General features: G+C 44.9%; 1 protein-coding gene across 2 annotated transcripts; it reads right to left on the reverse strand.

Moving 5' to 3' along the window:
- Positions 1-1,228: 1,228 nt before the first annotated feature.
- On the reverse strand, positions 1,229-27,619 carry SMAGP (small cell adhesion glycoprotein). Of its 2 annotated transcripts, none has more exons than XM_079715512.1 (4): positions 27,509-27,619; positions 26,538-26,609; positions 2,684-2,764; positions 1,229-1,986 (listed from the first exon to the last, which is right to left on the reverse strand). In XM_079715512.1, exons 2-4 carry the CDS (start codon positions 26,569-26,571, stop codon positions 1,808-1,810), a joined length of 294 nt encoding a protein of 97 aa, XP_079571638.1. In that variant the 5' UTR covers positions 26,572-26,609; positions 27,509-27,619; the 3' UTR covers positions 1,229-1,807. The 2 variants fall into 2 exon arrangements, with proteins under 2 accessions (XP_079571638.1, XP_079571637.1); XM_079715511.1 differs by lacking the exon at positions 27,509-27,619 and adding an exon at positions 27,298-27,406.
- Between the last annotated feature and the right edge of the window lie 310 nt (positions 27,620-27,929).

A 27,929-nucleotide genomic window follows, 5' to 3' on the forward strand; every position in this document is an offset into this window, starting at 1 on the left:
GTTAAGAATATTTCAGGGATCCTTAATATTTTGATTTTTGTTCTCTAAAATTGGATTTTATCTTATAATTTCAGTTCATCTAAATTTTGTGTTCTGTACATGTGATGTTTGACTGTACCATTGACTGTTATGGAAGTTCAGCGTTGTATGTCTCTCTCTACACTGTGGTGCACTTAACTTGTGGATTTTTTATACTAAAAATGTAGAATAAAGACTATTTTGAAGATTTGAATAAAGTGATGAAGTTGCATTACACCTCACTTCAAGGATTCTTTACTCGGCTTGTTTTTAGATCTCTTCTGTATATATCTTCTTTTATATCCCATCTAGAATTCAGGTAAGTGCTGCTGTCATTCTGTTTTTTTAAATGAAGCCTTTCAACTAAATGCAGGAGTACAAGGCTAAGATTTGACCATTTTCATGAGTTCCATTCTAGATGTTTAACTTTTCTTCATTTTACTTCCTAAGCTCTTTCAGATTCTTATGAGCCTATTATGCCAGAGGAATTCAGAACATAAACTTAGAAATAAGGGGAAAAAAAAAATAAGGGAACAGTTGATTCTCCTAACTTGTCCTTAAGTTTGACTTGAGGAAGATGTTTTTTAGTGTAACAGTTTGTGTAAGTTCAGGATGACCTTCAGTTTTTCCAAAATCCTGTTGGAGAAATACTGAAAACTCCTGGAACCTAGGTTGCCAAGATCCCTCAACTCTTGGGTCTCACCTTGGGTGAACTTGAGCTTGAACAATGGAGGCAATATATTTAAGACCTCGAAAGAGATACAGCTTAATTCCAAAGTAAATACCTGAAGAGCTAGTGATTTCTACCAAAACATTGTACCTTTTAAACATACCTCATTTTGAGACGAAGTTAGCTCCAAGAAGCCTCTCTGGGCTTGATATAAAGGGCACTGGTGGGAAAAGTGGTAGGTAGGTTGTTCCTGGTTCCCTCTGTGTGTACGCAGAATGGGTCTGGGAAATTCTGGCCCTTGCCAGGATGGAGGCTAAACAACTAATCCCCCGGGGTATGTTTCTAATGACACTTCTGGGACAAACTTCCCAGGACCATCTTTGTTTCAAGACCCTGAGATTGTTCTGGGAACTTCTGAAACTTCCCTGGGGCCCCCTTTGCTTGGGAGAGAACACAGGCAAAGGAGTTAAGTGAGCAAAAGAAACTGTCGAAGTTTAAGCAAAGATAAAGTGTAGTTATTTCTTGCACATGAGAATCTGATTTCTGTATCAATGAAAGATTTTAATTCCGAGAAAAATAGCATAAGTCTGGCTTGCTGGGGAATATGGAAAGGAAGGGCTCAGATTAAGGGATGTGGCACGTTCATCAGGAGAGAGGTCTCCACAGTCTCCTGCCCCTCCTGGCCTGGCCTTTCACTGTGGTGTCCGGCCTCTGGGAAGAACTTCTATGGGGCACTATTTCCACTTGGGCTGTCACTAGGTGACCAGGTATGGGACAGAGGAGCATCCAGTGACCCCCAACTCTCCTTCCCTTCGACCTGTGAAAAAAGTGAAGATGACTGGGCACATACTCCAGCATTGCCTGGTACAGCTCAACCTCGTTGGTCAGCCAGAAGCACCGGCTGTATGACAAAGGCCTGGCTAGAGACGTCACGAGCAGCTTCCTTCGTGTCCCCGGTCCCTGGCGTCGGTGATGTTAGCACTTGTGCCTGTGTCCCAGAAGGAGCTCAGTTCTGCCCATATCAGTCGATGCTTCTCACCGGTTTCAGATAAAACTTTCACCTAATAAATTGTGTGTTAGCACTGAAGCCTGGATAAGCTCCTTGGGGTCTGGGAACCATTAGATGAAATATTCCTCTTTCTCCCTGCCCTTGGCCGAGTTGCTCTCCATCTGGAGGACGGCGCCGGGCTCGCCTTCTGCAGGTTCGTAGGTGACGTAGCTGCCTTTGTTCTTGTACAGGTAAAAGAAGATCAAGATCACGACTGAGAGCAGGGTGAGGAAGACCACTGTGATAACAACTTGGAAAGGAGAGGGAAAATGCAGAGAGGTTTCAGGATTGAGGACGTCTCAGTAACTCACAAGGCCCCCTGCATTAGACGATTCCCTCACTTGGTGAGGGTCCTCCTGCTGAAGTTATAACCAGCGTCCACTTCCAAATCTGTATTCCCCCACCAAGCCCGACTTCCTTGGTACGTGGTATCTGGAATCTCTGTGCTTAGGGACACTAGGCTTTTGATTTCTGACCAAACTGAGCTCCCTCTCAACCAGTTCCTGATGATTATGAAAGAAACAGGAAGGAGGGAAACAGGAAATCGCTTATCCCAACAGGAAGGGTTTTTAAATTCATAGCCTCCTGTAGGGGTTTCTGATCCCTCCCATCCTCTTTCTCACCCCCTCAACAAACTGCACACATCCTTATCCCTACCCCCATACTCAACTGTAGTGCCCATATGCACTGCAGCTATTTGTGGCCACCTCCCAACCTGTCATTTACTGGCAGTACCTCTGACACGAAGCCTCTAAGGGTCTTTTATAACCTTATGTGTGTGTGTGTGTGTAATATAACTTGTGTGCCAAAACGAGCCCATTAATGGATTTGGTCTCTAATTTGTGGTGCTTTCCCATGTAGGGAAAATCCTGGTCTATCACATTGTCTCTGGAGCAACAGAGCCCCTGAGCTCAGAAGGTCCCTTGATTTGGCTCAGAGCCTGTTACCTGCAATGAGTGCTGTGCTGGCTTCAGCTTCTGGGGACAGGGCCTCAGTGGCCTGTAGGATTGGGGTGGCCATCAGTTCTTCTGGAAAATTTAGCAAAGTGGAAAAGGAAATGGGGTGAATTCTTTTGTTCTAAAACACGTTTGTCCTTCAATTTCACTACCCCACCTTCTTCCCTATTCAGACTTTTATCATTTAACTCCTATAGGACATCTGTATAGAAAAACCTGGAGAATAGAGAAAACAAACCACCACCAAAGACGATAAACATTTTGATGGATTTCTCTCTAACATAGTGGTTAAAGTATGGGCTCTAGAGCTGACTGATGAGGTTCCAATCTGAGCTCTTTTACTAGCTGTGTGATCTTCAGAAAATTACCTAACCCCTCTGTGCATCAGCATCCTCATCTGGAAAATAGAGATAATAGTACCTACTTTATAGGATTGTTGGGACATGTATTAAGTAATTCAATAAGGGTAAGCTATCTATTATTAGGAATACATTTTTGCATAAATGAGATCAAATGATAAATGTATATACATGTATATATCAATATATTTATATTATATGCCACATGCATTTCTTCACTGTTTTTACAAACTCTTTGTAAACATTATTTTTTAATAATGAAATAATGCTCCTTCCCTTATTAAAACCCTTTTCTATGCTTCCAGAGTAAGCCCTGCAATTTGAAAGGTTCTGAAATAAGGCCTCTCCTACCCTAAAATATATCCCATGTCTCCTTCTGCTATTGGTCTATCTGTCCTTCAGAGCCTGAAAGTCCCACTCCTAAAGTCACCACCCAGACTTCTAAATGTTTCCAAAAGAAGTCGGGAAGCCCTTCAGTTGTCTCCTAGTTAGCATTTTAGTGTAGGGGTTTGAAAAGGTTAGTTACTGCAGGACAGAGGTATCCTGGGGAAAACAGTCTGACTGACCCTAAAATAACCCACAGGAGGCATCTCAGTATTCATTCAATAAATACTAATAGCAGTTAATACTCATTAACACTCTACTCTCTGCCAGGTGTGTGCCAGGCACACTGCGGGCAAGCGAAACAGACATGGTCTACCTTCCCCGAGCTCAGCCTCCACCACAGCAAGTTCACAGTTAAGGACTGTTATACGTGTGGCAAAGGCAACATCTGGGAGCTTAGGAGGGCATGTGGCAGAGGGGCCTCCCCGGGAAGCAGGATTTGAGCTGGGGGCTGAAGCAGGGGTAGGAGTTTACAGGGTGAAAGGGGCAGGAGGCGGGGCACATTCTAGGCAGAGGGAAGAGCCTGGATCAAAGCTCCGAGATGGGAGGACCCAAAGGCCAGTGCGGCCGGAGCACAGGGCCTGAGCCTGATTCCTGTCTCTCGCCCGACACCTTCAGGATTCCATCCAGGACAAGGGAAATTCAGTCACTAGCGGTGGTCTGGTGAGCCTGGGAGCAGTGCCAAGAGGGGTCAGTGGTGTTGAAAGACCTTCTCACACAGGCCAGGGGAGGCTTGTTGAACCGTCCTGGTCTTGCCACAGGAAAAGCAGATGTGGGCTGCCTGGATCACCACCCTGCTCCCAGGGCCAGGCCAAACCCTTCTCCACTCCTTTTTTTTTCTTTTTTTTGCGGTACGCGGGCCTCTCACTGTTGTGGCCCCTCCCGCTGCGGAGCACAGGCTCCGGACGCACAGGCTCAGCGGCCATGGCTCACGGGCCCAGCCGCTCCGCGGCATGTGGGACCTTCCCGGACCGGGGCACGAACCCGTGTCCCCTGCATCGGCAGGCGGACTCCCAACCACTGCGCCACCAGGGAAGCCCTCCACTCTTTCTTTAGGAGCAGTGATACAGTCAGCTACTTTGTGGCTTCGGGCAAATGGTTACATCTCCTGATTCATCCATCCATTCTCATCTGTAACCAGTAGGAACTATATTAACCAACTCTGCAGGGCTATTGTAAAGCCTAAAGGAGAAAATGTGCAGGCAAACATCATTAAAAGGGAAAGCCGCTCTAGGTTTGAATCCCACCCCAGCATAGTCCTAGGTAACCTTGAGGAGGTTACCAAACCTCTCCGAGCCTCAGTTTCTCTCCCATGCGTAAAACAGGAGTGTGGTAGGCAGCTTCTAAGATGAATCCCAATGATTCCCACCTCCTGGTGTTTACATCCTTGTGTAAGCCCCTCTCCCTGTGTGTCGGCTGAACCCAGTGACTAGGTTCTAACAAACAGAATACAGCCAAAGTGATGGGCTGTCACTTCTGAGATTATACTGTGACTTCCATCAAAGACAAGCCCTGAAGTTTATCCACCTGATCACTGCTTCAGACTGCTGCCCCTCACCATGCATGCTTTCCTCCCCCAAATGTCCTGGGGCTGCACACCATCTTCCCACCATTGACCTAGAGTTCTATACAGCTGCTCTCACAGTTTTGTCTTTCTTAAACATTTGAGAACTTAAGATACACAAAGCATCGAGAAGAATAATGTATGTACAGAAGCTTCAATATAAAGATGAGTAAGATTCAGCTCAATTGATCAACAAGAATTTAGTTTGGGGCTTCCCTGGTGGCGCAGTGGTTGAGAGTCCGCCTGCCGATGCAGGGGACACGGGTTTGTGCCCCGGTCCAGGAAGATCCCACATGCCGCGGAGTGGCTGGGCCCGTGAGCCATGGCCGCTGAGCCTGTGCGTCCGGAGCCTGTGCTCCGCAGCGGGAGAGGCCACAGCAGTGAGAGGCCCGCGTACCGCAAAAAAAAAAAAAAAAAAAAAAAGAATTTAGTTTGCACCTACCACGTGCCAGAGGCACTGTCATAGATGCTGGGCAAGCAGCAGTGATGAGGCTCACCAAGGACCCAACCATGGAGCTGAATTTTAGTGAGGCTTTAGAGAACAGATATATATGAGTCCTTGGAAAGAGAATCCAGGAGGGTAGATGATTCCTAGTTGGGAAATTCTGCAAATAATCCCAATTATAACAGCTGCCATTGGCTAAGTCCCTGCTTTGTGCTGGGCATTTCGTATACATAATTATGAATCCTTAGAATACCAACCACTTCACAGCAGGTGTTTTTACTTGCCAATGTGGACCCTGAGGCCCGGGAAGAGTTAAGTGACATCCCTCGTATTACACATGAAGGAACAGTGGATGGAGCCAAGATCTGAATCCAGGACTAGCCCCTCCAAAGCCCAAGGTATTTATACTAAGCCTTCCTACCACTGTCCTTTTCTTTTTTTTCCAATAGGGAAAAAGAGGAAGAGGTAACAAAAGATAACTATGAGGCAGCACAAGCTTTCCAAAAGTGCAAGGTTTTAAAAGATATGGACAGTTGCGGAAGAAAAACCAGAGGACCACAATCAAATACAGACCGTTGCATTACAAAGAGGGCTCCTTTAATGTGAACTTGCTCACAGGCGACTGGTGAGCAGGGAATGATATCAGAATGATATCAGTCACAATGGTTCATATGCAACCTCAAGCTTTCTACAACTGCAGAGTACATTTCATCAATAAAGACCTTAAGAAACATAAAATGCACTAGAAGTACCTTCCTTGGATGCAGTTATCAGTTGGTTTCCACTTATACTAAGCCATCTGGTGATGCAGTAAGTACAAATGAAGGAGGTACAAAAAAAATAATTATATACAAAAACATTAGAAGAAGGCAGAGTCATGTAAGAAATTTACCTCTATATGAAATCTACCTCTATGAGAAAACACTAGAAGAAGGCAGATCCTACATCAGATTTTTATTTTTGATGAAAATAATCTCTGTTGAAAGTTAAGTCTCTCTGGAACCAACTTCTAAAAGGAGGAAGCACACTCCCCAGAGCACAGGGGGTCTAGGACAGACAGGGATTCAAGGTTCAATGTTGGTGGAGATGTAACTGCCAATATTTTAATTCAGACTGTTGTATTTCTAGGGTTCTCGTTACAAAGTTTCATAAGTTTTGAGTGTTCTGTCCCAATTCTGTCTTTCCTGTAAGCCCATTTCCAGTAATGTGATTTCAGAATGTGAATCTTTTCAAAAATGCACATAAAGGTTAAAAGCAGAAACTTAAAAGAATAGTGTCAGGAAGCACTATACAGCTCAAGTTGGCAAACACATTGGAAGGGCAATTTAAAAAGTGTTATATTTGGGGCTTCCCTGGTGGCACAGTGGTTGAGAGTCCGCCTGCCGATGCAAGGGACACGGGTTCGTGCCCCGGTCCAGGAGGATTCCACGTGCCGCGGGGCAACAAGGCCCGTGAGCCACGGCCGCTGAGCCTGCGCATCCGGAGCCTGTGCTCCGCAACAGAAGAGGCCGCAATAGTGAGAGGCCGGTGTAAAGTAAAAAAAAAAAAAAAAAGTGTTATATTTGGAGCAAAAACAAGGAAATGGGCCAGGCTTGCTATCTGGGCCTGAAGCTAAGAGGTCGGAGGTAATAGAGAAACTAGAACTCTCCCAGCCTGTTTTGCCTCTGTCTCCTATCAAAGAGAATGATTTCCGTACTAAAGGAGAGCAGGAGCCTTGGTGATGTGGGGAAGTGAGCTCAAGAGAAGGGACACAACCCAGAAAGCACCAAGCTAATCTAAAAGGGATCCAGGTAAGTGACAGCCAAGGGCACCGAAAGAACATGTAAATGGGATCACTATTGATGATACAGGAACTTCTGAGAAAGAAAGAGGGGCCAGGAGCCTGAAGGGCCACAGAAAGAGATGGATTCTGTAAACAACTGGTGAAATTGATATAGTTCCTCAGCAAAATTCTAGAACAAGTTATAAGGAACTGCTTTGGGGGTCCTGAACTTGAAACCACAAGCATTAAGAGTTAATGTGAGGGGCCTCCCTGGTGGCGCAGTGGTTGAGAGTCCGCCTGTCGATGCAGGGGATACGGGTTCATGCCCCGGTCTGGGAAGATCCCACATGCCATGGGGCGGCTAGGCCCGTGAGCCATGGCTGCTGAGCCTGCGCGTCCGGAGCCTGTGCTCCACAATGGGAGAGGCCACAACAGTGAGAGGCCTGCGTACCGCAAAAAAAAAAAAAAAAAAGAGTTAATGTGAGACCGCTAGGCGCAAGCTGGGTCAGACAAGTCACACAGCCTTTTTAGACTGAGGTTCCAGGTTCATAGACAGAGAAATTAAAAGGCTAATTCAGCAAGTATTTACAGAGTGTGTACTCTGTGCCAGGGTCCATTCAAGGTCCTGGGCATAGATTAGTGAACACAACAAGCAAAAACTCATGCCTTCACAGTTCCTTAGAAAACTAAACAGAATTATCATATGATCCAGCAATTTTACTTCTGAGTATCTATCCAAAAGAAATGAAAGCAGGAACTCAAACAGATATTTGTACACCAATATTCACAGCAGCATTATTCACAATAACTAAAAAGTGAAACAACTCAAATGTCCATCAACAGATGAACAGATAGACAAAATATGGTATATATATACACACACAATGGAATATTATTCAGCCTTAAAAAGGAAGGACGTTCTGACACATGCTACTATGTGGATGGACTTTGAAGACATCATGCTAACTGAAATAAGCCAGTCACAAAAGGACAAATATCGTATGATTCCACTTGTCTGAGGTACCTAGAATAGTCAAATTCATAGAGACAGACAGTGGTTATCAAGAGCTGGGAAGAGGGGAGAATGAGGAGTTATTGTTTAATGGCTACCAAGTTTCAGTTTGGGATGATGAGAAAGTTCTAGAGAGGGATGATGGTGATGGTTGCACAACAATGTGAATGTACATAATGCCACTGAACTATATCCTTTAAAATGGTAGATTTTAGGATTGGTTCAAGATGGTGGAGTAGAAGGATGTGCGCTCACTCCCTCTTGAGAGAGCACTGGAATCACAACTAACTGCTGAACAATCATCAACAGGAAGACACTGGAACTCACCAAAAAAGGCACCCCACATCCAAAGACAAAGGAGAAGCCGCAATGAGATGGCAGGAGGGGCACAATCACAATAAAATCAAATCCCATAACTGCTGGGTGGGTGACTCACAAACTGGAGAACACTTATACTACAGAAGTCCACCCACTGGAGTGAAGGTTCTGAGCCCCATGTCAGGCTTCCTAACCTGGGGGGTCTGGCAACGGGAGGAGGAATTCCCAGAGAACCAGACTTTGAAGGCCAGCAGGATTTGACTGCAGGACTTTGACAGGACTGGGGGAAACAGAGACTCCATTCCTGGAGGGCACACACAAAGTAGTGTGCGCACCAGCACCCAGGTGAAGGAGCAGTGACCCCAAAGGAGACTGAACCAGACTTGCCTGCTAGTGTTGGAGGGTCTCCTGCAGAGCTGGGCGGTGGCTGTGGCTCACCATGGGGACAAGGACACTGGCAGTAGAAGTTCTGGGAAGTACTCCTTGGCATGAGCCACCCCGGAGTCTGCCATTAACCCCACCAAAGAGCCTGCAGCCTCCAGTCGCCTCAGGCCAAACAACCAACAGGGAGGGAACCCAGCCCCACCCATCAGCAGACAAGCAGATTAAAGCTTTACTGAGCTCTGCCCATCAGAGCAACACCCAGCTCTACCCACCACCAGTATCTTCCATCAGGAAGCTTGCACAAGCCTCTTAGATAGCCTCATCCACCAGAGGGCAGACAGCAGAAGCAAGAAGAACTACAATCCTGCAGCTTGTGGAACAAAAACCCATTCACAGAAAGACAGACAAAATGAAAAGGCATAGGACTATGCACCAGATGAAGGAACAAGATAAAACCCCAGAAAAACAACTGAATGAAGTGGAGATAGGCAACCTTCCAGATAAAGAATTCAGAATAATGATAGTGAAGATGATCCATGATCCAGGACCTTGGAAAAAGAATGGAGGCAAAGATCGAGAAGATGCAAGAAATGTTTAACAAAGACCTAGAAGAATTAAAGAACAAACAAACAAAGATGAACAATACAATAACTGAAATGAAAAATACACTAGAGGAATCAATAGCAGAATAACTGAGGGAGAAGAACGGATAAGTGACGTGGAAGACAGAATGGTGGAATTCACTGCCGTGGAACAGATTAAAGAAAAAAGAATGAAAAGAAATGAAGACAGCCTAAGAGACCTCTGGGACAGTATCAAACGCACCAACATTCACATTATAGGGGTCCCAGAAGGAGAAGATGGAGAGAAAGGACCCGAGAAAATATTTGAAGAGATTACAGTCGAAAACTTCCCTAACATGGGAAAGGAAATAGCCACCCAAGTCCAGGAAGCACAGAGAGTCCCAGGCAGGATAAACCCAAGGAGAAACACACCAAGACACATTTTTTTTGGGGGGGGGGGTATGCGGGCCTCTCACTGTTGTGGCCTCTCCCGTTGCGGAGCACAGGCTCCGGAAGTGCAGGCTCAGCGGCCATGGCTCACGGGCCCAGCCGCTCCGCGGCATGTGGGATCTTCCCAGACCGGGGCACGAACCCGCGTCCCCTGCATCGGCAGGCGGACTCTCAACCACTGTGCCACCAGGGAAGCCCCCCAAGAAACATATTAATCAAATTGACAGAATTAAAGACAAAGAAAAATTATTAAAAGCAACAAGGGAAAAACAACAAATAACATACAAGGGAACTCCCGTAAGGTTAACAGCTGATTTCTCAGCAGAAACTCTACAAGCCAGAAGGGTGTGGCACAATATATTTAAAGTGATGAAAGGGAAGAAGCTACAACCAAGATTATTCTACCCGGCAAGGATCTCATTCTGATTTGAAATAGAAATCAAAAGCTTTACAGACAAACAAAAGCTAAGAGAAATCAGCACCACTAAACCAGCTCTACAACAATGCTAAAGAAACTTCTCTAAGTGGGAAACACAAGAGAAGAAAAGGATCTACAGAAACAAAACCATAACAATTAAGAAAATGGTAATAGGAACATACATATCGATAATTACCTTAAACGTGAATGGATTAAATGCTCCAACCAAAAGACACAGGCTCGCTGAATGGATACAAAAACAAGACCCATATATATGCTGTCTACAAGAGACCCAATTCAGACATACAGACTGAAAGTGAGGGGATGGAAAAAGATATTCCATGCAAATGGAAATCAAAAGAAAGCTGGAGTAGCAATACTCATATCAGATAAAATGACTTTAAAATAAAGACTGTTACAAGAGACAAGGAAGGACACTACATAATGATCAAGGGATCAATCCAAGAAGAAGATACAACATATTTATAAATATATATGCACCCAACATAGGAGCACCTCAATACATAAGGCAACTGCTAACAGCTATAAAAGAGAAAATCGACAGTAACACAATAATAGTGGGGGACTTTAACACCCCAGTTACACCAATGGACAGATCATCCAGACAGAAAATTAACAAGGAAATATAAGCTTTAAATGACACAATAGACCAGAAAGATTTAATTGACATTTACAGGAGATTCCATCCTAAAACAGCAGATTACACTTTCTTCTCAAGTGCACATGGAACATTCTCCAGGATAGATCACATCTTGGGTTGCAAATCAAGCCTCAGTAAATTTAAGAAAATTGAAATCATATCAAGCAGCTTTTCCGACCACAACGCTATGAGATTAGAAATAAATTACAGGGAAAAAAACGTAAAAAAGACAAACACATGGAGGCTAAACAATACATTACTAAATAACCAAGAGATCACTGAAGAAATCAGAGGAAATCAAAAAATACCTAGAGACAAATGACAATGAAAACACAACGATCCAAAACCTATGGGATGCAGCAAAAGCAGTTCTAAGAGGGAAGTTTATAGCAATACAATCCTACCTCAAGAAACACGAAAAAACTCAAATAAACAGTCTAACTTTACACCCAAAGGAACTGGAGAAAGAAGAACAAACAAAACCCAAAGTTAGTAAAAGGAAACAAATCATAAAGATCAGAGCAGAAATAAATGAAATATAAACAAAGAAAACAATAGCATAGATCACTAAAACTAAAAGGTGGTTCTTTGAGAAGATTAACAAAATTGATAACCTTTAGCCAGACTCATCAAGAGAAAGAGGGAGAGACTCATATCAATAAAATTAGAAATGAAAAAGGAGAAGTTACAATGGACACCGCAGAAATACAAAGTATCCTAAGAAACTACTACAGGCAACTCTATGCACATAAAATGGACAATCTGGAAGAAACAGACAAATTCTTAGAAAGGTATAACCTTCCAAGACTGAAACAGGAAGAAATAGAAAATATGAACAGACCAATCACAAGTAATGAAATTGAAACTGTGATTAAAAATCTTCGAACAAACAAAAGTCCAGGACCAGATGGCTTCACAGGTGAATTCTATCAAACATTTAGAGAAGAGCTAACACCCTTCCTTCCCAAACTCTTCCAAAAAATTGCAGCAGAAGGAACACTCCCAAACTCATTCTACGAGGCCACCATCACCCTGATACCAAAACCAGACAAAGATACTACAAAAAAACAAAATTACAGACCAATATCACTGATGAATATAGATGCAAAAATCCTCAACAAAATACTAGCAAACAGAATCCAACAACACATTAAAAGGATCATACACCACGATCAAGTCGGATTTATCCCAGGAATGCAAGATTCTTCAATATATGGAAATCAATCAATGTGATACACCATATTAACAAATTGAAGAATAAAAACCATATAATCATCTCAATAGATGCAGAAAAAGCTTTTGACAAAATTCAACACCGATTTATGATAAAAACTCTCCAGAGGGCTTCCCTGGTGGCGCAGTGGTTGAGAATCCGTCTGCCGAAGCAGGGGACATGGGTTTGTGCACCGGTCAGGGAAGATCCCACATGCTGTGGAGCGGCTAGGCCTGTGAGCCATGGCCGTTGAGCCTGCGCATCCAGGGCCTGTGCTCCGCAACCAGAGAGGCCACAACAGTGAGAGGCCCGCGTACCACAAAAAAAAAAACAAAAAAAACCCCCAAAAAACCCACAACTCTCCAGAAGTGGGCATAGAGGGAACCTACCTCAACATAATAAAGGCCATATGTGACAAACCCACAGCAAACATCATTCTCAATGGTGAAAAACTGAAAGCATTTCCTCTAAGTTCAGGAACAAGACAAGGATGTCCACTCTCACCACTATTATTCAACATAGTTTTGGAAGTTCAAGCCACGGCAATCAGAGAAGAAAAAGAAATAAAAGGAATACAAATTGGAAAAGAAGTAAAGCTGTCACTGTTTGCAGATGACATGATACTATACATAGATAATCCTAAAGATGCCACCAGAAAACTACTAGAGCTAATCAATCAATTTGGTACAGTTGCAGGATACAAAATTAACGCACAGAAATCTCTTGCATTCCTATACACTAACAATGAAAGATCAGAAAGAGAAATTAAGGAAAAAATCCCATTCACCACTGCAACCAAAAGAATAAAATACCTAGGAATAAACCTACCTAAGGAGGTAAAAGACCTGTACTCAGAAAACTATAAGACACTGATGAAAGAAATCAAAGATGACACAAGCAGATGGAGAGATACACCATGTTCTTGGATTGGAAGAATCAATATTGTGAAAATGACTATACTACCCGAAGCAATCTACAGATTCAGTGCAATCCCTATGAAATTACCAATGGCATTTTTTACAGAACTAGAACAAAAAATCTTAAAATTTGTGTGGAGACACAAAGGACTCCGAATAGCCAAAGCAATCTCGAGGGAAAAAAAACAGAGCTGGAGGAATCAGACTCCCTGACTTCACACTATACTACAAAGCTACAGTAATCAAGACAATCAAGGCATAAAAACAGAAATATAGATCTTTGGAACAGGATAGAAAGCCCAGAGATAGACCCACACACCTATGGTCAACTAATCTACGACAAAGGAGGCAAGGATATACATTGGAGAAAAGAGAGTCTCTTCAATAAGTGGTGCTGGGAAAACTAGACAACTACATGTAAAAGAATGAAATTAGAACACTCCCTAACACCATACACAAAAATAAACTCAAAATGGATTAAAGATCTAAATGTAAGACTGGACACCATAAAACTCAGAAGAAAATATAGGAAGAACACTCTTTGACATAAATCACAGCAAGATCTTTTTTGACCCACCTCCTAGAGTAATGGAAATAAAAACAAAAATAAACAAATGGGACCTGATGAAATTTAAAAGCTTTTGCACAGCAAAGGAAACTATAAACAAGGCGAAAAGACAATGCTCAGAGTGGGAGAAAATATTTGCAAACTAATCAGTGGACAAAGGATTAACCTCCAAAATATACAAAAGCTCATGCAGCTCAATATTAAAAAAAAGAACCCAATCAAAAAATGGGCAGAAGACCTAAATAGACACTTCTCCAAAGAAGACATACAGATGGCCAAGGGGCACATGAAAAGCTGCTCAACATCACCAATTATCAGAGAAATGCAAATCAAAACTACAATGAGGTATCATCTCACACTGGTTAGAATGGGCATCATCAGAAAATGTACAAACAACAAATGCTGGAGAGGGTGTGGAGAAAAGGGAACCCTCTTGCACTGCTGGTGGGAATGTAAATTGATACAGCCACTATGGAGAACAGTATGGAGGTTCCTTAAAAAACTAAAAATAGAACTACCATATGACCCAGCAATCCCACTACTGGACATATACCCAGAGAAAACTGTAATTCAAAAAGACACATGCACTGCAATGTTCATTGCAGCAGTATTTACAATAGCCAGGTCATGGAAGCAACCTAAATGCCCAATGACAGACAAATGGATAAAGAAGATGTGGTACCTATATACAATGGAATATTAGCCATAAAAAGGAACGAAATTGGGTCATTTGTAGAGACGTGGATGGACTTAGAGACTGTCATACAGAGTGAAGTAAGTCAGAAAGAGAAAATCAAATATCATATATTAATGCATATATGTGGAACCTAGAAAAATGGTACAGATGAACAGGTTTGCAGGGCAGAAACTGAGACACAGATGTAGAGAACAAACGTATGGACACCAAGGGGGGAAAGCAGGGGGGCGGGGATGTGGTGGTGTGATGAATTGGGAGATTGGGATTGACATGTATACACTGATATGTATAAAATAGATAACTAATAAGAACCTGCTGTATAAAAAATAAAAAATAAAATTCGAAAAAAAATAAAATGCAATAAAAAAGGTAAATTTTATGTTATGTATAATTTTACCACAACTTAAAGAAAAAACATTTTGTCATACAATTTACATCATGAGGGGGTAAGATGGACAATGAACAGGTTAAAGAAGTAAAAGATATTAGACGTTGGTTAGTGTCATACAGAAAAGAAAATCAGGAGGGGGGATAAGGAGTTGGGATGTGGATAGGGGTGGTCAGAGAGTGTCCCTGACGAGGTGACTTGAGTAAAATAAACACCTATAGAAGGAGAGGGAGGCAGCCATGAGGAGACGTGGGAGAGGAACATTCCAGGCAGAGGTAACAGCAAGTTCAAGGTAGGGCCATCAAATAATATTGGAAAGCACCTGGGGCCGTCATAGGCTCAGCGTGTTAAAGGTGCATCATGGAGGTCACTTGGAAGGAGCAAGGGGGAGCGGATGAGCAGGTGAAGTAGAGGGGGCTGTATAAGAGGGGTGTTGAAGGTCATGGAAGGCCTTTGGCTTTTTCAGTGAGTGAGATGCAACCCTTTTAGAGGTTTTTGAGCAGAGACTGGATTTACATTTCAAAGGGGTGCTTCTCAAACTCTGCAGTGCATAAGAATCTCCTAGGGAGCTTGTTAAAATGCAGACTATAGGGGCTTCCCTGGTGGTACAGTGGTTAAGAATCTGCCTGCCAATGCAGGGGACACAGGTTTGAGCCCTGGCCTGGGAAGATCCCACATGCCGAAGAGCAACTAAGCCCGTGTGCCACAACTACTGAGCCTGAGCTCTAGAGCCCACGAGCCACAACTACTGAGCCCAAGTGCCACAACTACTGAAGCCCACACGCCTAGAGCCCGTGCTCTATAATAAGAGAAGCCACCGCAATGAGAAGCCTGCGCACCGCAACAAAGAGTAGCCCCCACTCACTGCAACTAGAGAAAGCCTGCACGCAGCAACGAAGACCCAATGCAGCCAAAAATAAAAAATAAAAATAAAAATAAAATAAAATAATGAAAAAAAATACAGACTATGGTTCATTAAGTCTAGGGTGGGGCCTGAAATTCCAAAGACTGCCCTTTTGAAACACGGAGACCACCATGTTGTAAGGAAGACCAGTCTGGCTCACTGGAGGATAAGAGGCCACATGGAGGAAAACTGAGGCATCCCCAGCTCAGCCGACAGCCAGTACCAACTGGTAGACATGTGATGTCATTTTGGACCTTCTAGCCCAGTGAACCTTCCAGCAGATTGCAGCTGCATGAGTGAGCACTGGTGAAAACAGCAGAGGAGTGCCCAGACAACTCCCAGAATGGTAAGAAATAATAAATTGCTGCTGTTTTAATTCACTAAGTGTTGAAGTGGTTTGTTACACAGCAATAGGTAATTGAAACAGAAACTGAGTTTTAAGGGATCTCTTTGTGTGTGGACAACGGGCTGTGGGAAGGTGGGGACAGGAGGAGAAGCAGATTTTACCCAGCACGTGGGCACAGCTGAATCCACCCAAGGAGGGGAGTCTTTTTCTAGTTTGCACAAAGGCACTGGCTGGGTCTAGCAGCAGTCCCGTGAGAAAGCGGTGGGATTCTGGAGACTTCTCGGGTGGTCCAGTGGTTGAGAATCCACCTTCCAATGCAGGGGATGTGGGTTCGATCCCTGGTCGGGGAACTAAGATCCCACATGCTGCAGGGCAATTACTGAGCCTGCGCGCTGCAATGAAAGATCCCACATGCGTCGACGAAGATCCCACGTGCTGCGACGAAGATCCCGCGTGCCGCAACTGAGACCCGATGCAGCCAAATAAATGAATAAATTAAAAAAAATTTTTTTAAAAAAGAAAGTGGTGGGATTCTGGATATATTCTGAAGTTAAGGCTGAGGATGTGGGGTGAAGTCACGGATAACACCAAGGTTTGGGGCCTGGGTAACTGGAGGGAGAGAAGGCCTGCTGTTACCTGAGATGCGAAGCCTGCAGGTGGAACAGGTTTAGAGGGGAAGATCCAGAGTTCAATTTTGGACATGATTGCAGACATCAAGACTGGAATCTGGGGGAATTCACTGGTGATCCAGTGGTTAGGACTGCGCTTTCATTGCTGAGGGTGTGGGTTCAATCCCTGGTCAGGGAACTAGGATCCCATGAGATGTGTGGTGTGGAAAAAAAAAAAAAAAAGACTGGAATTTGGGGAAGAGGTCTGGATTGGAGATTTTAAAAGTCAGCATCTTTACAACCATGAGACTGAATGAGATCACCAAGGGAGTAATTACAGATAAAAAGGACCAAGGACTGAGCCCAGGGAGGAAAAAGCAAAGGAAGCTGAGGAGTAGCAGCCAAAGAGACCAAGTACAAGACCAAGTACAGGTTTTCCCACAGAGGTCATGAGTGACCTTGACAAGCTTGGTGAAGTGCTGAGTATAAACCCCTGGTTTACAGTGGGTTCAAGAAAAAAAGAAAGCAACCTAAGTGTCAATTGACAGATGAATAGATAAAGAAGATGTGGTGTATATATACATACACACACACACACACACACACACACTGAAATATTACCCAGCCATAAAAAAGAATGAAATAATGCCACTTGCAGCAACATGGATGGACCTAGAGATTATCATACTAAGTGAAGTAAGCCAGACAAAGACAAATATGATACGATATCGCTTATATGTGGAATCTAAAAAAACAAAGAAACAAAGGAACTTATTTATAAAACAAATAGACAGACAGACATAGAAAACAAATTTATGGTTACCAAAGGGAAAAGGGGGGTAAATTAGGAGCTTGGGATCAACAAATACACACTACTACCTATAAAACAGATAACCAGCAAGGACCTACCATATAGCACAGGACACTAAACTCAGTATTGTGTAATAACGTATAAGGGAAAAGAACCTGAAAAAGCATAGATACATACGTATATGTATAACTGAATCATTTTGCTGTACACCTGAAACTAACACAACATGTAAATCAATTATACTTCAATAAAAAAAGAAAAGAAAGAAAACAAAGGGAAGGAGAGGCACTGAAGGCAGAATATAAACTTTTTGTTTTCTGTAAAGTTGAGCAAGGAAATAGGGCTATAGCTGGAGGGGGAAGAGAGTTCAAGTTTTTTGTTTATTTTTGCTTTTCTTAGATGGGATAAGTGACAGCCTGTTTATGTACGGACAGGAATGACTCAGATGAGAGGGAACAATTGACGGCTGGAGCCGTGTCCTTGAAGGGATGGGACCCAGTGCACGGATGAAGGGATTGACTGCAGACAGCAGAGATCGTTCATGACTAATGTGCACATGGGCACGGAGGTGGGCAGTAGGTACATGGGGGCAGTGGGAGCCTTTGGCAGTTCTCTTCTGAGAACTTTAATTTGCTCCAGAAAATAGACGTGTCATCAACTGAGAGTAAGCACGGGGAGGGGGTTAGATGAGTGGAAGGTGCTGCCTGAATAGCCAACGTCTCATCCCAGAACCGTGATAGAGTGTTTCCAACATCCCTGTGGATGGCTTTATCACACAGCCTGGCTTTATTAAGGGCTAAGTTGGGTAGGGACTTCCCCGGTGGTCCAGTGGTTAAGATTCCACCTTCCAATGCAGGGGGCGCGGGTTCTATCCCTGGTCGGGGAACTAAATAAGAACCTGCATGCTGTGCAGCACGGCCAAAAATTTAAAAAAAAAAAAAAAAAAAAAAGGACTAAGTGGGGGGGGAGTAACTGGCCATCAGGGAATGGAATGATGCCAGTCTAAACAGAGCTTCTTCTTCCACTGGGATTTGACCTTAATTCTTTTTTTTTTTTTTTTTTTTTTTGCGGTACACGGGCCTCTCACTGCTGTGGCCTCTCCCGTTGCGGAGCACAGGCTCCGGACGCGCAGGCTCAGCGGCCATGGCTCACAGGCCCAGCCGCTCCACGGCATGTGGGATCCTCCCGGACCGGGGCACGAACACGCGTCCCCTGCATTGGCAGGCGGACTCTCAACCACTGCGCCACCAGGAAAACCCCTGACCTTAATTCTTTTTGAATTGATATTATGATGTCAGACCATGCCAGGGCCAAATCAAGGCCTTTGTGTAATTCAAAATAAAAATACGGACTTCCCTAGTGGCGCAGTGGTTAATAATCCATCTGCCAATGCAGGGGAGACGGGTTCGAGCCCTGGTCTGGGAAGATCCCACATGCCGCGGAGCAACTAAGCCCGTGGGCCACAGCTACTGAGCCTGTGCTCTGGAGCCCGTGAGCCACAACTACTGGGCCCATGGGCCACAACTACCGAAGCTTGCGCGCCTAGAGCCCATGATCCGCAGTGGGAGAAGCCACTGCAATGAGAAGCCTTCGCACCGCAATGAAGAGTAGCCGCCGCCCGTCTCAACTAGAGAAAGCCCGCGCGCAGCAACGAAAACCCAACACAGCCATAAATAAATAAATAATAAATAAACAAACAAACAAATAAATTTATTTTAAAATAAATAAATAAAAATAAAAATACTAAATCACAAGACAGATAAAAGAAAGTCCAATAATACATTTTCCCTTTATGGTAACAACTCCTGGCTTTTTTGCTTGTTTTTAAAATACAGTGAGGGAATTCCCTGGCTGTCCAGTCGTTAGGACTCTGCGCTCTCACTGCCAAGGGCCCGGGTTCAATCCCTGGTCGGGGAACCAAGATCCCACAAGCCAGGCAGCACAGACAAAAAAAAAAAAAAAGTGAATATTAAATCCTTTGTGAGAGCTTTTGTTTTGGTGCTCTGCCTTATTGGTGCCTTCCACACAGGCTTAGTGTGGAAGGGTTTAGTGTCCTTTGGGTAAATACAGACCCCAGTAGACCCAGGGAAGGTTCAACAAATCTGTGAAGGACTCAAAGTTAGAGGGGCAACTAGTAAGCTGATAAAGAGATTTAAAATGACTGGAGAAATTGGCCAAACTGAACAAGATGAGAATTCAACACACACCTTGCTCTTCCGGGAAATCAACTACTCACAAATAATGGGGAAGCCACAGCTTAGCAGCATCTATAAAAGACTTACAGTGGGATCACTATAAATTCACCGACACTGGAAGGATAGAACCCAAAATAGCAGCAAGAGTGAGAGGAAGGTCGTAGAATTTTGGATGCTTTTTATTTTCTTTCTTTTCCTTTATCTTCCAAATTTCTTATGATGATAATGACTTTTATAATCATAAAATATTTAAAACTTGCTGCTATTTTAGGCACCATGAATATAAATGCGGTCTCTACAATGGCATCAACAGTGCTGCCCTACTCTGCGCTATTCCTAGACCGCTGAGTTGCATCTGGGTGCCAGTTTTGAGCTGAGCAGCCAACACAGTGAATGGCTTGGAAACCATATCAGATCAGGAAAGCCTGTAAGAGAAAGCTGAGTGAAAACTTAGTTGGGGATGGAGGGTTGGGACCTGAATGCTGTCTTTGAATATACCAACGATGACCTGTACAAGAGCACTAATGGCAGAAACTAATGGGAGATGGATGCCTTCCCCAGAGAACGGAGAGCAAAACTGGGCAGATGCTTCATGGGGAACTGGAGAGAGAATTCCAGCACAGAACGGGTAGTTGAACTATCTGACCCTCAGGACCTTTCTCAGCCTTAATGTTAGAATTTTTATAAATTGAAAATGTTCTATCAGAATTCACTACAAAAGCAAATTTTCAAACTGCTGAACTCTCAATGAAGTCTGTAGTTTAGTTAACAGTGTCGTACCAATGTTGGGACTTCCCTGGTGGTCCAGTGGGTAAGAAGATTCTGCACTCCCAATGCAGAGGTCCCAGGTTTGATCCCTGGTCAGGGAACTAGATCCCACATGCATGCCGCAACTAAGAGTCCTCATGCTGAAACTAAACATGCCACAATGAAGATCTCGCGTGCCGCAACTAAGACCCAGTGCAGCCAAAATAAATAAATAAATATTTAAAAAATAAATAAATTAAAATAAAAAGAATAATTCATTTAAAAAAAACCAGTATCATACCAATGTTAATTTCCTGGTCTTCACAAATGTATTGTGGTTATCTCTATCGACGTCAAATGTACCAAATGACATTTGAGGAAACATGGCTGAAGGGTATACAAACTCTCTGTACTATTTTTGCAACTTTTCTATAAATCTAAAATTATTCCAAAATAAAATGTCTATTAAAAAATCAAAAATTTAGGGCTTCCCTGGTGGCGCAGTGGTTGAGAGTCCGCCTGCCGATGCAGGGGACACGGGTTCGTGCCCCGGTCCGGGAAGATCCCACATGCTGCGGAGTGGCTGGGCCCGTGAGCCATGGCCGCTGAGCCTGTGCGTCCAGAGCCTGTGCTCCGCAACGGGAGAGGCCACGACAGTGAGAGGCCCGCATACGGCAAAAAAATAAATAAATAAAAATTAAAAGAATCTAAAAAAGAGTGGGTATGTGTATATGTATAACTGATTTGCTTTACTGTACTTTGTTGTACTAATACAACATTGTAAGTCAACTATAGTCCAATAAAAATTTTTAACAAATCAGGGACTTCCCTGGTGGTCCAGTGTGTAAGCCTCTGTGCTTCCACTGCAGGCGGCATGGGTTCGATCCCTGGTCAGGGAACTAAGATCCTGCATGCCGTGCAGCAAGGTCAAAAAAAAAAAAAAAAAATCAAGAATTTGAGTTCTACTCCACACAGAAGAGCTTTTCTCAGACTAAAAGTCACAGGGTGTCAGAGCTAATGAGCTGGAGCCTTCGGGCTTTAAGTATCAGAAAAATAATCTATATTTGTGACTTACAGTTTGCAAAACATACATTATTTTATCTCTGCCCCAAGAATGTGATGTAAGTAGCATTGGTATTATCATTATGTACAAGCCAGAAAATTGAGGTAGCTCAGCAAGCTTCGTCAACCAGCCCACCGTCACTCAGTGGTTGGCCCAGCCAGGCTTTAAATCTATCTCCTCACTTCAAGGTTCTTCGCAACTTCTGGAACCATCCCTGCTCTGCCTCCAGCTAAACATTTTGTTGACGTGTCCACTGGGTTTGGTTCTCAGAGTTTTATTGCAGGATGGGTGTTCACTAAAGCACTGTTTGCAAGAGTGACACATACCTGAATGTCTATCAGCAGAGGAATGATTAAATAAATGACAGGTCATTCATTCTGGAAATAGTACAGTTGTTAAAAAGAATGTGGTAGATCTGCAATTACTGGGACAGAATATATGGTTGACGAAAAAAGCAAACTGCTAGGGCAGTATGTGTTATATGATTACATGTTTGTAAAAAAAAGTAAAGTAGGGCTTCCGTGGTGGCGCAGTGGTTAAGGATCCGCCTGCCAATGCAGGGGACACAGGTTCGAGCCCTGGTCCAGGAAGATCCCACATGCCGTGGAGCAACTAAGCCCGTGTGCCACAACTATTGAGCCTGCACTCTAGACCCTGCGAACCACAACTACTGAAGCCTGCGTGCCTAGAGAAAGCCCGTGCACAGCAATGAAGACCCAACGCAGCCAAAAATAAATAAATAAATTTAAAAAAAAAGAAAAAGAAAATAGAATTATAAACATATATATATATATATATATATATATATATATATACACACACACACACACACATAGAAAAAGTCTAGAACGTTATTCCTTGAGGGGCATGTAATAGCTTTGTAATGAAAGAACAACAACGAAGTAAACTAAGTTCAGGAAACGTGGCATACAAGGGGAGAAATGGTTTACAGCTTTCCCCCCATTATCTCCTGTTCCTACCCCATTTCTCTCCTGTCTCCTCTTCCAAACAAAGGAATAAGAATGTTACTTTGGGGACTTCCCTGGCAGTCCAGTGAGTAAGACTCCATGCTCCCGATGCAGGGGGCCTGGGTTCGATCCCTGGTCAAGGAACTAGATCCCGCATGCATGCCTCAACTATGAGTCTGCATGCCGCAACTAAGAGTCTGCATGCCGCAACTAATAAGTCTGCCCACCGCAACTAAAAGATCCTGCATGCCTCAGTGAAGATCCCGTGTGCCACAACCAAGACCCAGTGCAGCCTAAATAAATAAATAAATAAATAAATAAATAAATAAATAAATAAATAAGAAAGGCAATATATTAAGGAAAGAAGAAATATTAAAAAAAAAAAAGAATGTTACTTTGTTCCTTCCCTTCTCAGGCTCAGAAAGACTGTAGCACGCATTTTCTTTAAGGAGGGAGGCCTGGGGCTGAGGACCACAAGATCTGAGATTTGAGGCTCCACCTAAATCCTAACCTACAGCAAATGAACTTCAAGATCTATTTGGCTCACTCACTTTTTTTTTTTTTTTTTTTTTTGGTTAACCTAGATACCTGTTGGTTTGTTTGTGGCCCTTGTTCCTGGGCTAAATCTCTTATCACTGAGGCATCAGATCCTTTGCCACCTGAGTCTGACAACCTATTTATTTGCTCTAGCCCTGCCCAGCAAAGGGCGGCTCCCCCAATTCTCCTTTCCATGGGAACCCGCCCTGGAATTCTGCTCCCTTTCTCCTTCCTTCTCTTTCATGTGCCCCAGCCATGGGGTGGAGTGGCTGAGAGCAGTATACCATGACGGAAAGAATACAGGACTTGGCACAATATCCTGCCTCTGCCCTTATTAGCTGCGTGACCTTGGGAGAATTGCCTAACTGCTGAAAATTTCTTAACTTCCCTGAACCTCAGTTTTTGCTTCTGTAAAATGAGAATGAAACATGCTCACAGGGTTGTGATGAGGAATAAGCGAGATGAACAACACTGAGCATCTAATCTAGAGTGAGGACAACCTAGGATGCAGCTAGTGTGACTACATGGCAAGGGATGGGCTTTACCCAGTGGGGTGGGCAGAGTGGACAATGCCTATTCCACCCCACTCTCCTTCCAAGAGGGCAACTTATGCACTAGGCACAGCAGGCAACGCGCCTAGGGTCCACCATACTTCTAGGGGCCCATGAAAATGTTTTTTAATGATCTTAATTTCTTTTAAAATCAGAAGAAAAGACTGAATGTTTATATCAAGGAAATTATAATATTGTTATATCAATCAATTATAAATATAACCATTAATGATTTTATTGTATATTAATATTGTATTCTTCCTTATACCAACATAGTTGTAAAATACAATTTTTAACATATTACCTTTTTAAATGGAGGAATGGGCCCACAAAGGCAAAAGTGCCAAGGGCCCCTGAAAGTTCTAATGTGGCCCTCACTTTCAGCCCTCTTAAAGGATATCTCCTTTAGGAGATCTTTATAGATTGGGGCAAAGGGATGTGAAAGGGCATAGGTGGGGAGGTGGGGAAAAGACATGCAAGACCCTCAATGATCCCATTCTTCAAAGTACAAGCCCTCACCCTGTCTGTAATTTCTCCATTTCTGTCCCTGAACTTACATTTGCTTGGACCCAGTGGGTAGGGGACTATATGATATGTCCTAAAATACCACTCCACTCATGTCATTTGTTGGGTTGAAAATGTAAATATATGACTCAACAACAACAAAACCAGACAATTGAAAAATGGGCAAGGACTTGAATAGACATTTCTCCAAAAGATATACAGTTGCCAATAAACACATGAAAAGATGTTCAACATCACTAATCATTAGGGAAATGTAAATCAAAACCACAGTGAGATACCATTCACACCCATTAGGATAGCCACTATTAAAAATCAGAAAATAGGGCTTCCCTGGTGGCGCAGTGGTTGAGAGTCCGCCTGCCGATGCAGGGGACGCGGGTTCGTGCCCCGGTCCGGGAAGATCCCACATGCCGCGGAGCGGCTGGGCCTGTGAGCCATGGCCGCTGAGCCTGCGCATCCGGAGCCTGTGCTCCGCAATGGGAGAGGCCACAGCAGTGAGAGGCCCGCGTACGGCAAAAAAAAAAAAAAAAAAAAAATCAGAAAATAACAAGTGCTGTCAAGGATGTGGAGAAATTGGAACCCTATGCATTGCTGGTAGGAATGTAAAATGGTATAGCTACCCTGGGAAACAGTATGGCAGTGCCTCAAAAAATTAAACAGAATTACCACACTTCTGGGTATTATACCCAAAAGAACTGAAAGAGGGACTCGAAGAGATATTTGTACACCAACGTTCAAGCAGCAGTATTCACAACAGCCAAAAGGTGGAAGCAACCCAATTATCTATTGGTGTATGAGTGGATAAATAAAATGATATACATTATATACATATAATATTATTCAGCCTTAAAAAGGAAGGAAATTCTGACAAATGCTACAAAATGGACGAGGCTCGGAAATGTTATGCTAGTGAAATAAGCCAGACACAAAAGGACAAATTTTGTATGATTACACTTATACTAGGTACCTAGTCAAATTTATACAGAGAGAAAGTATAACGGTGGTAGCCAGGGGCTGTGGGGAAGGGAATGAGGAGTTATTATTTAATGGATACAGAGTTTCAGTTTGGGAAGATGAAAAAGTTCTGGAGATGGATGGTGGTAACAGTTGCACAGCAATGTGAATACCACTCAATACTTAATACCACTGAACTTGTACACCAAAAAATAATCAAAATGGTAACATTTATGTTTATCTTACCACAAAATTTAAAAAAGAATGTATATAGTTCTGCTTTTGTCCAAGTCCTAATTTCTCAGCTGCCCAAGCAAGCATCACCTCTCTTCCCTACAGGCAGGTTTATTCTGTAGGTCCTCTGCCCTGTCCCCCAGAATACCCTCCAAGGTAAGCACAGTCTCTGTAGTTTCAGAAGTGGCAAACGCTACCTTTATCTGGAATCCCTGCTGCACCCCTCTTTGCCTGTATAAACCTCACCCATCCTTCAAGGGTAAGGGCTCCATCCCTTCCCCACTCATGAAGCCTGTACTAACTAATCTAGACAGCTGCCCATTTCTCCCTTTTCTTATCTCCAGCAGACAACTAAGGGTCTGAATTGCTACATCACCAGTCACAGAGGACACGGCCTTTGACTTCCCCTGGGGTTCTCACTCACCTGTTTCCACATCAGTAAAGCAGAGAATGTCTGTCCTAATGACAAATGAGACCGCATATGGAAACAAAGGTGTATAGACCAACCAAGGTTTTGTTCCTCCCTTACCCTAATTAACATGTAATGAGAACAACCAATGAATATCTGATGGTTTGTCCAGCTCAGCTTAGTTATGAAATGAAAGGTAGGAATCCATTCTCATTCTCTCTTTTTTTTGGGGGGGGAATCTATTCTTAACGTGAAGGGGAAAGAGGGGGATCCCTGACTAGGGAACAAGGGTAACAATAGTTCCGGGGAACAAGGGATTTTTGATGCTGGAGTGAATCATCAGAGGAGTGGAATTAGAAAGCAAGCAGAGGGACTTTCCTGGCGGTCCAGGGGTGAAGACTCTGTGCTTCCAAAGCAGGGGGCACCGCGGGTTCGATCCCTGGTGGGGGCACTAAGATCCCACGTGCCGCAGAATTCCTTTCTAGGAATAGGTGGGCTTTTCTAACAAGCACCCAGTAATAACCGATGTTACCGAGTGCTTGCTAGATATGAGACACTGTGCTAGGTGTTTTACATGGATTATCTCATTTAATCCTCACAAATAAGGTACTATTTCCCCCGTTTTACAAATGAGACTGGAGCTTAGAGGGTAGGTCACAAGGTCACAAAGCTCTAAGTAGTAGTACCAGGAATCGGTCCAGGTCCATGAAACTTCAGATTCCAACTGCACTAAAGTGTGCACGCTGGTTGCCTTCTGCTTCCTCCCAGGACCTTTTCTGGTGTGAGGCAGGTGGAGAGTAGTGGGAGTCTTCCCACCTGGGCAGAGGGCTCAGGGAATTCCAGGACTGGGCTGGGGTGGGGCAGTTTACGTGGGAAAGGCCTTCACCTACCTCCTGGAGAAGGCGTGGTTGGGAGGCTAGTCATCTCGGCAGGTGGACAGGCACCTGCAGGGAGGTGCAGATCTGTAGGAAGAGGGACAAAGAGCAGAATGAGGTGGATGGGCCCATGCCTGGGGCTGAAGATGACTGGAAATCCCAGGAAAGCCTTTGGTGCCAGGTTTTCCTGAGTCCCTTCCCCAACTCTCCCCCCACCCCCACCCCCGCCCTATTGAACGTCTATCCGGGGATCCTTTCACTGGGCCACCATTCACCTAGGAGGTTTCTCAAGGCCTGAGAAAGTTAGGTAAATGTACGCAAATTAGCCGCGGACCCAGTTTCACCCAGGCGCGGTAACAAGTCCCCGGTTCTCTCCCAGCCCGAGATCTGGGGGAAGCCGTCCACTAGGTGTCAGGAGAGCGCAGGGAGGTCAGGCCCCCGGCCCAGGCTCGGGGCCGGCGCGGGGGCAGCGGCAGGGCCGGGCCGGGGAGCCAGGCGCCTGGCAACGGAGGGAGGGTCGTCAGTCGCCCTCAGGCCCGCCCGAGACGGCCGGTTGTCGGGGCTCAGCCCTCCGCCCCCAGTGCCCCCTCGGGCGTCCGCTGCAACGTCCGCGCGGTCCACCGACCCCGCTGGCCGGGCCCACGCGGCCGCCCACCACCGGCCCGGCCGTGACTCTGGCACCCTGGGGCCCTCGCCGCGTCCGCGGACGTCGGGGCTCGAGCCCGCGGCACCGCCCCCCGCGCCCCGACCCCGGTCCAGAGCCCTCCTGCGTTACCCGCGCCAGGCAGGGCTCGCTGCGCTCCGAGGGCGGCCCGTCCCGGGCACCGGTTCCGAGCCGCCGCGACGGGAGGCTCCAGCCGAGGCCTGAGCTCGGCCGCTCTCGGTTTCAGTTCTTGACGCGGCCGCGGCGGCTGCAGCGTGAGTGTGGGCGACCGGGCTCGCCTGGCCCTCCGGCCCTGCCCGGGTCCCCACCTCCGCGTGCTCACCTTACCAGTCGGACGGGCTGCAGGGGAAGGGCCGGCGCCGCGCCGCGCCGCGCGTCCTGCTCAACTCGACGGGGGCGGGAACCGCGGGGACCCGCCGGGGACCCAGAGCTGAGGAAGCAGCGCAAAGACGCTCAAAGTTAGCTGCCGAGGCCGGCCGGGGGCGGGGGGGGACGGCCGACTGGGTGGGACAGGAAAAGAGGAGAGAAACCGCCCTCTGCAGGTTCCCTCTGCCCGCCCGGCCGCCTCAGCTCCCCCGGGAGGAAAGGCTGCTTTTCCTTCTCCGATTGTCTCTTTACTCTCCATCCGGAGCCGCTTCCTCCCCCGCCTCCTCGAGGCGCTGGAGGGCACGGGATCAGAGTGAGCCCGCAGCTAATGGGATCTGTCCGCTTTCCCCGCCATCGACGTTATTTGAATTTTCAGC

This window comes from Hyperoodon ampullatus (genome assembly GCF_949752795.1).
Source record: "Hyperoodon ampullatus genome assembly, chromosome: 11".
NCBI lineage: Eukaryota > Metazoa > Chordata > Mammalia > Artiodactyla > Ziphiidae > Hyperoodon > Hyperoodon ampullatus.

Bases quoted from the DNA above. Each gene is read 5' to 3' on its own strand.
- SMAGP (XM_079715512.1), bottom strand. From the start codon at position 26,571: ATGACTAGCCTCCCAACCACGCCTTCTCCAGGAG. The intron at 2,765-26,537 runs GTAGGTGAAGGC...TAAATTTTCCAG, and splicing joins AACCACGCCTTCTCCAGGAG to AAGAACTGATGGCCACCCCA. The intron at 1,987-2,683 runs GTAACAGGCTCT...CTCCTTTCCAAG, and splicing joins CAGCACAGCACTCATTGCAG to TTGTTATCACAGTGGTCTTC.